A 12927-nucleotide genomic window follows, 5' to 3' on the forward strand; every position below is an offset into this window, starting at 1 on the left:
GTAACGCAAAAAGAAGGCAGTGTGCGTGCAGTTATGATGGAGAACTCAAGCTGAAAAGGTGGCATTAATTAACTATATAGAGCTTGTTCTCAATTGTTCTCACTTAGATCGTTTTTAGGTTAGTATTATATTGTTCTTAATCAAGACAAATATAATTCAGTTGTATATTTGACAAACTCATACAGAGTGTAAAACATCCCTTCATGTATTTTGTATATCTGATAAAAATGTCAATAAGACCACTTAAAAAGGCTAAAACCACGCCAAGGAATATTTGCAGCATTTTTTGTATGAACCACATTTCCCGACATGCAAAGCCATTTTGCGTCATTAGTACGCGTCTGTAATGGTTTCGTGCTGTCGGAAGATTTGACACGGGGAACTAGCGTAAATATGTTTATTCATTTTGTTATTTTATATGAACTATGCCGCTAAGTTATTGAGTGCATTTATAAGTAGAGCTGTGGATTAAGAATTGTGATTTCAAAATGCACGAAAATGTGAAACTTTTGCAGTTGTTTGCTCTAAGAGCCGGGATTTATATTTAACGTTAGCTTTGTAAATAATTACTTTCGTTACTGTACGAAAATGTAGGTGTAGTAAGGAAATCTATGGTTAACTTTTTATCTTTAGGAAATATTTTAAAACTATTCTGTACACGCCGAAATATAGCAAGTTCACGTCACTTGTAGAAGTTGCTGTTACCTTAAAATGATGACTCTTGAACCATTTTATGAACTGAATGCTTATTCTGTTTTTCTGGTGTTCACAGGGTAATAATCTATAAAAATGTTTATGCCCAGAGCCCTGAAAGTGAAGAGAACGGCTGAGGGCTCAGGTCTAGTTTTGAAGAAAAAAAGCAAGGTTGGTCAAAAGGAGGAGAATGATGAAGGTAGTTCAGACACACCTGTTCAAAAGAATGAAGTGTATGAAGATACCAAAACACAGGATGAGGCAATACAAGCAGGTGGATACTCTGCAGGTTTGACAGAGAGCTCAGTGCACGAAGATGGACATAAGTCTGCCTCAAGTGATACAGAGGAAGAACCAGTCAAATCATTCAAAAAGAGCCAGAGATGGCCAGAGCCAGGCGATCCTGTCTGTGTGATGTGTGGTCGCTATGGGGAGTACATCTGTGATGCTACTGACAATGATGTTTGCAGCCTTGAATGCAAAGCCAAACACTTGGCTCAAATGGGGATGGGGACTGGAGCAGATGTGTTTAACTATAAGGACAAAAATTGTGATGAAAGGGCTCAACATCAACAGCCAGCAGCTGACAAGGATGGGATGGGTGAAAGTGGGGCAGGCTGTTTCTACAGGGAAGATCGATTCATATCAAGTCTTACAGATGAACAGGTGCAGCGGATTAAACAGGAACTGGGCATTGAAACTCAGGGGAGCGATGTCAGGAGACCCATCATTGAGTTTGAACACTGTGGTTTCCCTGCTATCCTGAGTGGAAACCTGAAGAAGGCTGGCTATGAGGCACCCACGCCAGTCCAGATGCAAATGGTGCCTGTTGGTCTCAGTGGCAGGGATGTGATTGCCAGTGCTGACACAGGTTCAGGGAAGACTGTGGCCTTCCTTCTGCCAGTGATACTGAGAGCGCTTGAGGTACAGTAGTGCAGCTGACATAAGAGTTGCTGCTTGTCTTATGGTGATCTCGTTCACACAAACACAGTTTGAATCAGATTGTAATCATGGCACCTTGGAAATTATTCCCATTTTAAAAATTGTAATGTATAGAAAAGTTTATCTATGGGAAACCTCTGGTTTAGATGATAATGGCTTAATTTCTGCTTTACGTGTCTGTTGACGATGTCAGTAAAAGCTCATGTGACATAATATTTTAGGTATATCTTGGCAATTGCATAAAATTAGGCTGTATTTGAATTCATGCATTTCTTTTATTGATTGTTAAACTAAAAACAGTTACAGTCTGGCCATTGAGGTGGTTTTTAGGCATGAGGATCCATTTATTATTTAGACATACTCATTTTAGGTTTAATGTAAAACTGTGCACACTACGACCATGGGAGTTTAGGTAAATGAGTATTAATGTTTTTCAGAGATGACTTTTAATGCTTAGCATTTCATAGTGTTTGTGCTGCAGGGCACATTTCTGTCATGGGGTTAGGACCTGCAGTAAGGAACGCAAAGGTCAGGTCATTTGGGCAAAATCAAAAGGAATCTACACAATCTAGAGAATTTTCGTTATCATTATTATTATTATTATTATTATTATTGTTCAGGAGAGTATTTGCTTGTGAAGTAGATAAACTGAGCAGAAAAGATTGGATGCAGACTGTTGTAGCAAGCATCTGCTCTATTAAGGTTTCCTATAGCATGACACTAGACCCCCATCAGGTGACAGAGAAGATGTGCTGTAACTGGCCATGACCTCCATGTACAGAAGGAAAAGTCAAAAGAATTAATATCACAAAAAATAAATGAGTAGTTTAGAACTACTGACAAAACACTTCTAGCAGACATGGAATCTGTAACATTGCTATCTTTATCTAAATGCTTTTGGGCCTATATTTGTATTGACAGTAGTACTGCATTTCTTTATTTTATTTAAGAAATCAGTACATAGTGTGCACAGCCCTATGGCTCTGATCCTGACCCCCACCAGAGAGCTGGCTATTCAGATAGAGAGACAGACCAAGGAGCTGGTGATGGGCATCCCTAACATGAGAACTGCTCTGCTCGTGGGTGGCATGCCGCTTCCCCCACAACTCCACCGACTGAAAAGCACCATCAAAGTAGTGTACAGCCATTATTTTTTACAATATTTCCCTGTTCTGGCAATCAGACCATTGTCTTATATAATGATTTGGCTCTTTCCGTTTTCTCCCCATGATGTTGTTTGTCTATTAATCCACTTTAGATTGTAATAGCCACCCCTGGGCGACTTCTTGAGATACTGAGGCAGAAAGCTGTGCAGCTGGACAAAGTGAAGGTTGTGGTGGTTGATGAGGTACTGTATGTCAAACACAGTGCAAAGCTCAGCACATAAATGATGGAATGATTTCACTTTGATTTAAATTTGACATTATGACAATGAGGACTTAATGATAAGTGGGGTTTATTTACTGTCTATTGTGTAGAAATGTTAAAGACAAGAAACTATATATATATTTGCTGTGTGCCCTGTAGGTCGACACTATGTTGAAGATGGGATTCCAGCAGCAAGTGCTGGAGATTCTGGAGCAAGTCCCCAAAGAACACCAGACTCTGCTAGCATCAGCCACCATCCCAAAAGGGATAGAGGAGCTGGCTGCTCGGCTGGTCCATGACCCTGTCCGTATCGTTGTTGGAGAGAAGAATCTGCCCTGCCCCAATGTCAGACAGATCTTGCTTTGGACAGAGGAGCCCTCCAAGAAAAAGAAGCTGTTTGAGATTCTCAATGTAGGTTTAAAAAACTGCTTTTATTTATGGTTTTTGTCAGGAAGTGTAGTCTGCAATGAAAATCCCAAAGATTTTTGGTGGAGTGCCACTGTAAGCAGTTTTACAATAAGAAACTAGGCTTTGTTCAGCTGGTCATAAATTTTTGTAGTTTTTGTGTAAGACCAAACTTAATTATACTCTAGAGAAGCAGAACATTCTTTGGCAGAAACAAAAAAAAAGTGTGCTGTTATCTCGGTATTAGTTTATAGCACATTTATCACTCAGTCTTGACATGCACTGGTACCATCTTGGTATTTTATTAACTCCCTATTTAAATGTGGGAATTCCTTAAGCTACAAGGACTGGTCTCCCAACTACACCATATTTAGACAGCCATTGCTGCAGCCCTGGCCCCTGTCTGGAGGAAATAGGTGGGCCCTGAGCCATGGCCCCACTTCAGGAATCCCAGTAATGGCTTGAACCATTTATAGCACAGGAAGGGTCTGTTTTAGATAACCCAGTGAAAAGTATTGCAAGACTATACAGGAGTTACTTTTCTTGGGATGTGATAGTGATTTTTTTTCCCCAAATCATTACTGCTGTTTATGTACTACAACTCAGAGTATAAGGGTACTGTCACTGAACACTTATAAGTGGATGGGTTTTGCATGGGTTCTGTAGGATAATATGGATGTTAGATTGGGATTTAGAAGTGACACCCCAAGAAAACCAAAACTCTGATATGCACTGCACTCAATCACCTAAAACAGTTGTTTCATATGCCATGGTCTTTAAATAATGGTATAATCAGTCTACTAAAACTAAAGTCAGGAAAGCAATGTATGTTATAAATTGGAGCCAGATCATAACATTGAAGAACTGATGAAGCCTCTTGGATGAGAGGTGAAACGTGTTCGACCTAGAAATCTAGTCCAGTTGATTTTTTTCAACTGTTCTTTCAGCATAATATCATTATTACTTTACCCACCCCACTACTTTAGGCAGAAACGCTATCCCATAAATAAGTTAGATTGGTGAATAAAGGACACCAAAAAAAAATCCTTTGCTCCCATGTATTTCCTTGTGACTTTCCAGGACAGTAAGCTGTATCAACCTCCAGTGGTGGTGTTTGTAGACTGTAAACTTGGCGCTGATCTGCTGTGTGACGCGGTCGCCAAGGTGACAGGCCTCAATACAGTGGCAATCCACTCAGACAAGAGCCAGTGGGAACGCAACCGCATCCTGAGGGTGAGGCTGATGGCAACCAGAACATGCACAGCCAAGTGGATAAATAGCTGTACCTCTATGTTTGGTGACCACAGACAACCAGACACAACGGCATCCACAAGACTTAAAACAAAATTAACACATTCACTGAGAATTTTTGTTGCAACACATACAGACGACCTCTGGCATAACTAGTGCAGAAAAAGCTGCTGCTAAAAAACAAGAAAAAAAATTGATAAGCAAAATGGAAATGCACTAGGTCTCCTGTGCCTTATTTAATGCACATTTTCATGTAAATAAATGAAGTATATTTGATATCCTGGGAAACAACCACACCAGCCGTTAGAGGCAGTAGGCAGTAGGTTATATTGTTGTCCTGCAGCATAAATAACACTCTCATGGAGCCCATATGGAGTTTTGAAAATGCTAAATATGTCTGAGTGTAAAATGTACTCTGGTATGTCTACAGGGTCTTCTGGATGGAGACTTTGAAGTGGTTATCAGTACAGGAGTGTTAGGCAGAGGACTGGACCTGGTCAATGTTAGACTGGTGGTTAACTTTGACATGCCAAACACCATGGATGAGTATGTCCATCAGGTTAGTAATACCTGGCGAGAGAAAATTCTAATCTTTAAAATGGAGTTCAGTGTGTGTAAAGCAACACTGCATAGCACTCATTCCTGTGTACCGTACTTGTAAGTATCCAGATGTACAGTAAGTAAATACTGTATACACCCTATATTTGTGTTGAAAATGAATATCTGCTACCGTGCTATTAATCATAACTGGATTAAGCAGTCATTTATTTCCATAATAAATTAGCTTTAATATTGTACTATATCCCATTTTCCCCTTTATTCTTTCCCATCCAGGTGGGCAGAGCAGGTCGGCTGGGACACAGGGGAACCGCCATCACCTTGATCAACAACAACAACAAACGGGCATTCTTGGAGCTGGTGAACCGGGTCAAGCCCACAGGGTCCATCATCCCCCCTCAGCTTCTTAGTTCACCGCACCTCCATGAGCAGCAGAGGAGGGAAAGACAAAAGGCCAAGCTGGGGCCTGAGGGGACACTGGTTACTAAGAACAACCTCATTGATATCATAAGGAAACACGACCGCCGCAGGAAGTAGCACGTTCTACCCATCAGTCCTGCAATACTGCTATTTATTAAGTAAATGCTAAGTGTTTAGCTTGTATATTGTTTATAAAAAAACATCATTTTGATGTATTCTGAATAAATGTCTTGTGTTATTAATGTAAGACACTTTATTCAAATTGAAATATTATCCCCTCTAATCCACAGATTTAAACCCAGGTCTGGGAGACAGTCTCTCTTTCCACTGCTCTGGTGTGCTTGTGTATTTATTGATGATTGAGGTCAAGTTAAATATAATACTGCTTTAAATTTCACTGTGGTAAAGGTTTTGGACAGGAGGTTTTGACATTAAAAGATTTATTCAACAGTGATCCATGTCATCTTAACCCAAGAAGTATCTGGCCTTTTTTCAACCATGTATTATCCTCCTCAGCAGAGATGGAGAGTGAGCTGTTTTGTTTTTGTTTATATGGACTGTATGCCACTTTTTAACGGTGAAGTGTTAATGCTAGAAGGAAAACATAAGTAACACAAAGAGTTAAGTACAGTTTACAGTGGGTAAGTATGACTACATAACCTTATAACGTTGATTATGTTGCCGCCTAGTGTCAGTTTTGGGTGCCTACATGTCTCAACCAGGACGTGACGTAACGATTTCCGAGAATTCAACCAATCAGCTGTCACTGCCGGAGACTATTTGAAATTGAAGCGGGCGAAGGCGGAAGAAACAAGTATAAACAAAACAGCTGTGTTCGCTTGGACATAACTGATATTTTATTCGAATGAATTTACATTCATGGTTAAGCATGTACTTGCTTCTGTCTTAGTATGCTTTTTATGTAGCTTAGTGTATTGTTGCAGGTAATTAAAAGCAACGGGAGTGGACTGTCCGTTAGCTAACTAACCCGTAACGTTAAGTTCAAGCTAACATTTTCTAAGCAGCCGGTTACCATGTCGTTGTTTAGTGTACAAGCGAGGAAGCATACAGCTTATTATGACCATCTAATGTCAACGTCCAAGACACCAGGCAGAGAGCGAAAAGCAGCAGACACAACGCTAGGCAAAAGTGAGATTACGTTAACATCAGGAGACTCTGCGAGTGAAGACAGAAGATCGTCTGATAAAAGCAAACAGATAAACAGGACTTATGTCATCTCTACGATGTCAAAAAGCAGCAGCGGGCAGCAGACTCCTTATCGGGGGCGACTCACCATGCAGAAGCGGCCAAGAAGGGAGACTGGGACTGAAACAGCGGAGAAAACTTTGGCTGAAAGCAGTCAGAATAATGTTTCCACGCCAGGAACGGAGAAGACACTGACCCTACAACGCAGGGCTAGGACTCCCTCCATGGATAAAAGCATACATGGGCAGCGTGGGTTTAACGGCACTGGTCTGCAGTCAACGCCCAAGGTCCTCCGTGAACCAAACGGTAGGACACCAAGTTTATTCAGGTCTATGAGTTTGAGAGAAACGGCTTCTAATGGCAAAGGAAGAGAAGCTACTGCACATGTGGAAACCAAAGAGAAGTTAGCGCAAGGCAAGGTGCTGCCCTCTTCTTCAAGCTCCACGGGAAGACAATTAGAGGAACAGACCCAAACCTTTAAAACACCTACCAGGAAGACCCCATTTGAGAAAATCGCTGCTAAAAGAGACGTGTTCGAGAAACTAGCAAGCAAAGAAGTGCCTAAAGCGGTGGCAGTCAAATTTGCAAGTCTAGAAATACCCAAATCTCGAGTACAGCAAGCGAAAGACACTAAACCTGTCCCCACTCCTCGGGTCAGTAAGGCCTCAGGTGTGTACAAGTCTAACGCTGCGCTGCAGTTGGAGAAGACCTCTAGCTCAAGTCAACAGGGAGACGTGAACCAGGCCAGGACCTCCGCTCCAGCACCTACCGAGCAGGCCCTGTCCTGTCCCAGCGTGGATCTGGAGCAACGTGGTTCATTCAAGATGGAAAACAGTGCGGTGACGGTGGCTGTCCGTGTCCGCCCTTTCAGTGCGAGGTTTGTAACGTAATTGCCTTAATGGGTATTTTGTGCAGGAGTAGGTGATGCCTTTGGGCAGGGAAGGGCGTGGGTCTCCGAAAGTAACTGCTGTCACTTGTGGAGGAGGCGTGTTATGGTGCGACTGTACCGATGGACAGTTTTAATCCTGAAAGTTACTTTGGCTTTTCTGAATAGTGTATATTTGCATCAATTTGATTATCTACAAACAAGAACAAATACATGTTTGATATATATGTATATATAAAGTATTTCTTAAAAGTAATGTCCACAGTGACATTACATTGCTGAATACATGGTCAGAGGCCACCCGCCATGCCTTTAAGGACCACCAGGAGTCTAGGGGCCACTGATTTAGGGGATGTGAAAATTGAAGCCACTTACAGAAAATAGCTATACATTTTGTCAGCATTTCAAACATGCTCAGAAATTCAGCTTTAGCTGTTTCTCTCATCGCCATGATTAAGCTGACTGTTTTGGCTCTACTGAGATGGAGAGAGAAAGAAATGATGTTGATCAGTTAGCCTATTCTGAACAATCAGTTTTGGTTCCATCTTATCAGCTGCAAGGATTTGCTGTTTTTCTTTATGTTAAGTGATGTGTAAGCTTAATATTTTTAGCAGTGGGTTAGCCTCACCTTGGGCTGTGATGGACATTTCACTGTTTTCTACAATCTTATAAGTCAGTTGGTTAATCAATATAAAATGGACATTAATAACTATTGAATTGTTAGGTCCAGCTATATAACACATAGTGCATAAAAATACTGTAAACAGGAAAGTGACCACCACACTACAAATAAAGTGCATTGTTATGGAAGTGCTCTGATTTTTTTGGTGGACAGAATTCCATTCTAAAATACTGTTGTAAATAATCTGCACTGTTAAAGGGAGAAGGCAGAGAAGGCATTACAAGTCATCTTCATGAATGGCCAGGAGACTGTTGTCCAGCATCCGGAGTCCAAAAAGAGCTACTGCTTCACCTATGACTTCTCTTTTTGCTCGGTGGATGAGGGTGATCCTACCTTTACCAGCCAGCAGACAGTGTATGAGACACTGGCCAAACCTCTGCTACTGAGGGCCTTCGAAGGATTCAACACCTGCCTGTTTGCTTACGGCCAAACAGGCTCTGGGAAGTCGTACACGTGAGTGTTTTTGGATTTAGCCATTGTCTGACTTTCCCTATAATCTCCTCAGTTTTTTATTCTTAAAATGCATGCTGTTTGTGAGCTTTAAATCTTTCAATGGTCAGTTGTTTAAGATTAATTTTATGCAGGATGATGGGCTTTGGAGAAGAAGCAGGGGTAATCCCACGGTTCTGCAGGGAGCTTTTTTCTAGACTGGCCTCCATGGAAAACGAGGAGGTAAAATGTTACTTATATGGATTTGTAGCTGGTTGTCATTTGTTTATTTTATTTAAAAATCTAGAAGCTGCACCCTTCCTCTAGGAAAGTTTTTCAGTGATTAAAGACTCAAATGTGTTCACGAACACTTACATAACCCTTGACCCATTTGAGTTATTACATTTCAGGTCAAATGTCATGTAGAGATGAGCTACTTTGAAGTTTACAATGAGAAGATCCATGACCTCCTGATAACCAGAGATGAACCAAACCAAAGGAGGGTGCCCGTAAGTAGTTTGCAACCAACTGAAGTGCATTCAATGAATATGAAGAATATTAGTGTATTTTTTTATTTATAAACTTGTGTTTTTATTGTAAAATTGTTACTAGTGGTTAGAAAATTTGCCTGATTCCTATTAAGACAAACCAGCTTTGTTGTCCAGTTGAGGATAGAAAATATTAGCACCTTCCTGGCTATCCAGATATCATGGAATATCTACTTTATAAGTCACAACCTGTCACATTCCTGAAATGTATATAAAATATACGACGTATGGGTTGAATAACATGAATCAATCAAGTTAAAACCTAGTTGACTTGTGTTTCCAGTTGAGGGTGAGGGAGCATCCAGTCCATGGGCCCTATGTTGCTGATCTGTCTACGTAAGATAACCTTTCTTTATGCTATATTATGCTTCAAATAGAGGTGAAAAGAACATTCTTGAATGGTGTGTTTTGCAATTTCTCACTTTATCTCTTCACAGGAATGTTGTGGGCTCTTATACTGACATTCAGGTATGTTGAAACTTCTGCCAGATAATGCATTTCTTTTCTTTCAGATCCCTGCCCTTTAGCTGGTGCTGTTAAAAACAGCTATGAATGAGTTAGTAAGTCAAATTCACTAAATGGCCATGATGAAGTTTACAGGTGCATCTCAATAAATTAGAATATTGTGGAAAAGTCCATTTATTTCAGTAATTCAACTCAAATAGTGAAACTCGTGTATTATATAAATTCAGTACACACAGACTGAAGTAGTTTAAGTCGTTGGGTCTTTTAATTGTGATGATTTTGGCCCACATTTAACAAAAACCCACCAATAAATGGACTTTTCCACGATATTCTAATTTATTGAGATGCACCTGTATGTCAGCATTTGACTGAATAATGTCTTGAGATTCAGGTGCAGGAGCACCACGGAGATAATTTCTGAACGTCTAAGATACTGTGACAGCTGATATCACAGGAGAACTCCCATACAAAGACATTCAGACATTATTCACATTGTTCTGTTTTAGGGGTGGCTGGAACTGGGCAACAAGCAGAGAGCTACAGCGGCTACAGGAATGAATGACAAGAGCTCCAGATCTCACTCTGTCTTTACCCTGGTTATGACCCAGACTAAGGTATGGCGTCTCAAATATACTGTATGTCATACATCATTACAAATATTAAAATATTCATAACAACTCCAGCGCAAGATATTACACCACCATTTTTTTGCACAGTTTAACAAGTTAACTCTTCAGAGACAATCTTACTTGTGCTGCTATGTGTTTAAAGCTGAATGTTACACAGTAAATCAGTTTGTCTGTGTGTGTTTGTGTACAGACAGAGTTGGTGGAGGGTGAGGAACATGACCACAGTATCACCAGCAGAATCAACCTGGTGGATTTGGCTGGCAGCGAACGCTGCAACTCTGCCCAAACAAGTGGAGACCGACTAAGGGTACATATGCACACACCATGCTGTCCTTGGTCATCGAGAATGAGACTGAGGCTTTGAAAAGATCTGGGTGTAGTTTCCTTATTTTACCCTCAGTTCATCTAGCAAAGAATGCTTTATTTGTTTTTTGCAGTTTTCTTGCAATTCAAATGGAAATGGTCTACAAACAGTATCATATTAGGACTAGCGTTGAGTTAATGACTAGCTGGTTTGTTGTGTTAATCGAAATGAGAAATGAACCAATGAATTATAGCAATTATATTGCAGACTCCTATTATGAATCTTGCTACAGTAGGTTGAGGTTAATTCTACCAGTGTAGAAGCTGCGTTTTGATAACTCAGTTTGCATGCACACTTATTCTCTGTGTTATTATAGGAGGGCGCCAGCATCAACAAATCTCTGCTTACCCTTGGAAAAGTCATCTCTGCCCTGTCTGAACAGGCACTGACCAGGAAGAAGGTCTTCATACCATACAGAGAGTCTGTCCTCACATGGTGAGAAAGCAGTATGCTGGTACACATGTAATTAAAATTAATTAATTATAAGCTGTGGAGTATATAGAAATTGTTTAGCTGAAAAGACGATTCCTAAAATATATATATATTTTCTACATTTTCTCTGACCCAATCACTATTCAACTTCAGAAGCATGATATGCCATTGTGGTTGCCCCCAAAAACAGGCTGCTGAAAGAAAGCCTCGGTGGTAACTCCAAGACGGCTATGATCGCCACACTGAGCCCAGCAGGCAGCAGTGTAGAGGAAAGCCTAAGCACACTGCGCTATGCCCAGCAGGCCCGTACAATCATTAATGTGGCTAAAGTCAATGAGGACACCAGCGCCAAGCTCATCAGAGGTCAGACACTCAGAACATCCACTTTCAAAAATCTCGGTATCATATTTTTTATTTTTTTATTTACTAATTTTTTTTGTAGAACCACAATAAGCCCTTTAGTTGATTTATTCAATTTATTACAGTACATTTTATTAGCATGTTTGTTTATGAACCTGTCCGTACACAGTGTACCTGACTCTGCCTTAGTTGCTTGTTGCTGGATTTGATTTTGAAGCATGCACTCATTGTATACTTAGTATGAACGTTGCTGGTTGAGATGAGTCCTTGGCCACCACAGACTTTGTGGATATAGCTTTTGTGACATCAGCAGAGGGGAAAAATGAGCACGACTAACAAAGCATCTTGCCGCCTTGACAGAACAATTTTGGTATTAATGAGAGTTCTTTCCAAAATGCTAATTCATGTAAAGTAGACCATTATGATTTTCTGGAGGTTTGTTCTTTATGAATCTGTATGTTTCAAGTAAAACCAAAGATGGCATTTCTCTACCAAGCAGTGTGGTGTGAACAGCATTTGTGCACTGGAAGAACCTTACAGTGTGCTGTTTTAAAGTAGCAGCATACCTCTTCACAGTTTGTCTATCTCCAGTAGTTTTAATTGTGCACATATTCACAAACTTATTTTGAACTGTTTCTCACTCACTGTCCTGGTTGTCTGTGTGTTAATTAGCTTCTTCATCATCTGTCTCACTCTTTCTTTAAATGTGGATGCCTATCTTTCTATTCATGGTTTGCTCTTGATCTCCTTCTCTCACACACCCCCTCCTGTCGACCCATCTATCCATCAACAGCTTTTGCACTACCCAGTTCAATTATAGCCTGGCCCTAACCTTGCCTCCAGGCCATATTTATGCACTGTCAGCTGCACTTGGCAGCTAACTGTCATGCAAGTATTATTTTTTAAAAGAAGATTATGCTGCTATTTGATATTTTTAGCACTAAGGGGAGCTCTTGTTGTGCATTTTTCTCACGCTGCCTGTCGGTGTGAGATACTCAAAGTGAATGTGACATTACAAATCGAGTCAGTGTTGATAAATATACTGTGTTCAATAAGTGACATTGTTGGCCAGTTCACTGGCAAAATCATATTAAGATTTCTACCAGTTTCATGGCTTCTGTTAAAATAACAGCTTCAAACACACTGTGAGGACCCTCCTTATGTTTCAAGTTGCATTTATTTAAGTGTATATCTGCTCGAATCTGCTGCATGTATTTTAGCTGCATGGACAACTTTTGTGTACGTTTCAGAGCTGAAGGCGGAGGTGGAGAAGCTGCGAGCGGCCCAGA

General features: G+C 40.6%; 2 protein-coding genes across 3 annotated transcripts in view; both read left to right on the forward strand.

The window, feature by feature from the left end:
• Positions 1 to 273: 273 nt before the first annotated feature.
• ddx59 (DEAD (Asp-Glu-Ala-Asp) box polypeptide 59) lies at positions 274 to 6582 on the forward strand. Of its 2 annotated transcripts, XM_020596779.1 has the most exons (9): positions 274 to 387; positions 773 to 1617; positions 2586 to 2768; positions 2894 to 2983; positions 3163 to 3414; positions 4489 to 4641; positions 5090 to 5218; positions 5494 to 5795; positions 5928 to 6582. In XM_020596779.1, exons 2-8 carry the CDS (start codon positions 790 to 792, stop codon positions 5752 to 5754), a joined length of 1896 nt encoding a protein of 631 aa, XP_020452435.1. In that variant the 5' UTR covers positions 274 to 387; positions 773 to 789; the 3' UTR covers positions 5755 to 5795; positions 5928 to 6582. The 2 variants fall into 2 exon arrangements, with proteins under 2 accessions (XP_020452435.1, XP_020452434.1); XM_020596778.1 differs by lacking the exon at positions 5928 to 6582 and having other exon boundaries at positions 5494 to 5859.
• Positions 6583 to 6652: 70 nt separating this feature from the next.
• kif14 (kinesin family member 14) overlaps positions 6653 to 12927 on the forward strand; it is an 18296-nt gene continuing 12021 nt past the window's right edge. Inside the window, 12 exon segments of the mRNA XM_020596855.1 lie at positions 6653 to 7720; positions 8610 to 8864; positions 8996 to 9083; positions 9251 to 9349; positions 9672 to 9724; positions 9826 to 9856; positions 10360 to 10467; positions 10673 to 10789; positions 11163 to 11281; positions 11469 to 11641; positions 12889 to 12925; position 12927. The exon segment at position 12927 is cut by the window's right edge and continues 101 nt beyond it. Of these exon segments, the coding sequence (XP_020452511.1) occupies positions 6672 to 7720; positions 8610 to 8864; positions 8996 to 9083; positions 9251 to 9349; positions 9672 to 9724; positions 9826 to 9856; positions 10360 to 10467; positions 10673 to 10789; positions 11163 to 11281; positions 11469 to 11641; positions 12889 to 12925; position 12927 (2130 nt within the window). The 5' untranslated portion in view covers positions 6653 to 6671.

This window comes from Monopterus albus, unplaced genomic scaffold (genome assembly GCF_001952655.1).
Source record: "Monopterus albus unplaced genomic scaffold, M_albus_1.0 scaffold31.1, whole genome shotgun sequence".
Lineage (NCBI taxonomy): Eukaryota > Metazoa > Chordata > Actinopteri > Synbranchiformes > Synbranchidae > Monopterus > Monopterus albus.

Coding starts and splice junctions, on each gene's coding strand:
- ddx59 (XM_020596779.1), top strand. CDS start 790: ATGTTTATGCCCAGAGCCCTGAAAGTGAAGAGAACGGCTGAGGGCTCA. Junction 2,769..2,893: donor GACTGAAAAGCACCATCAAA/GTAGTGTACAGC, acceptor AATCCACTTTAG/ATTGTAATAGCCACCCCTGG. Junction 3,415..4,488: donor AGCTGTTTGAGATTCTCAAT/GTAGGTTTAAAA, acceptor GTGACTTTCCAG/GACAGTAAGCTGTATCAACC.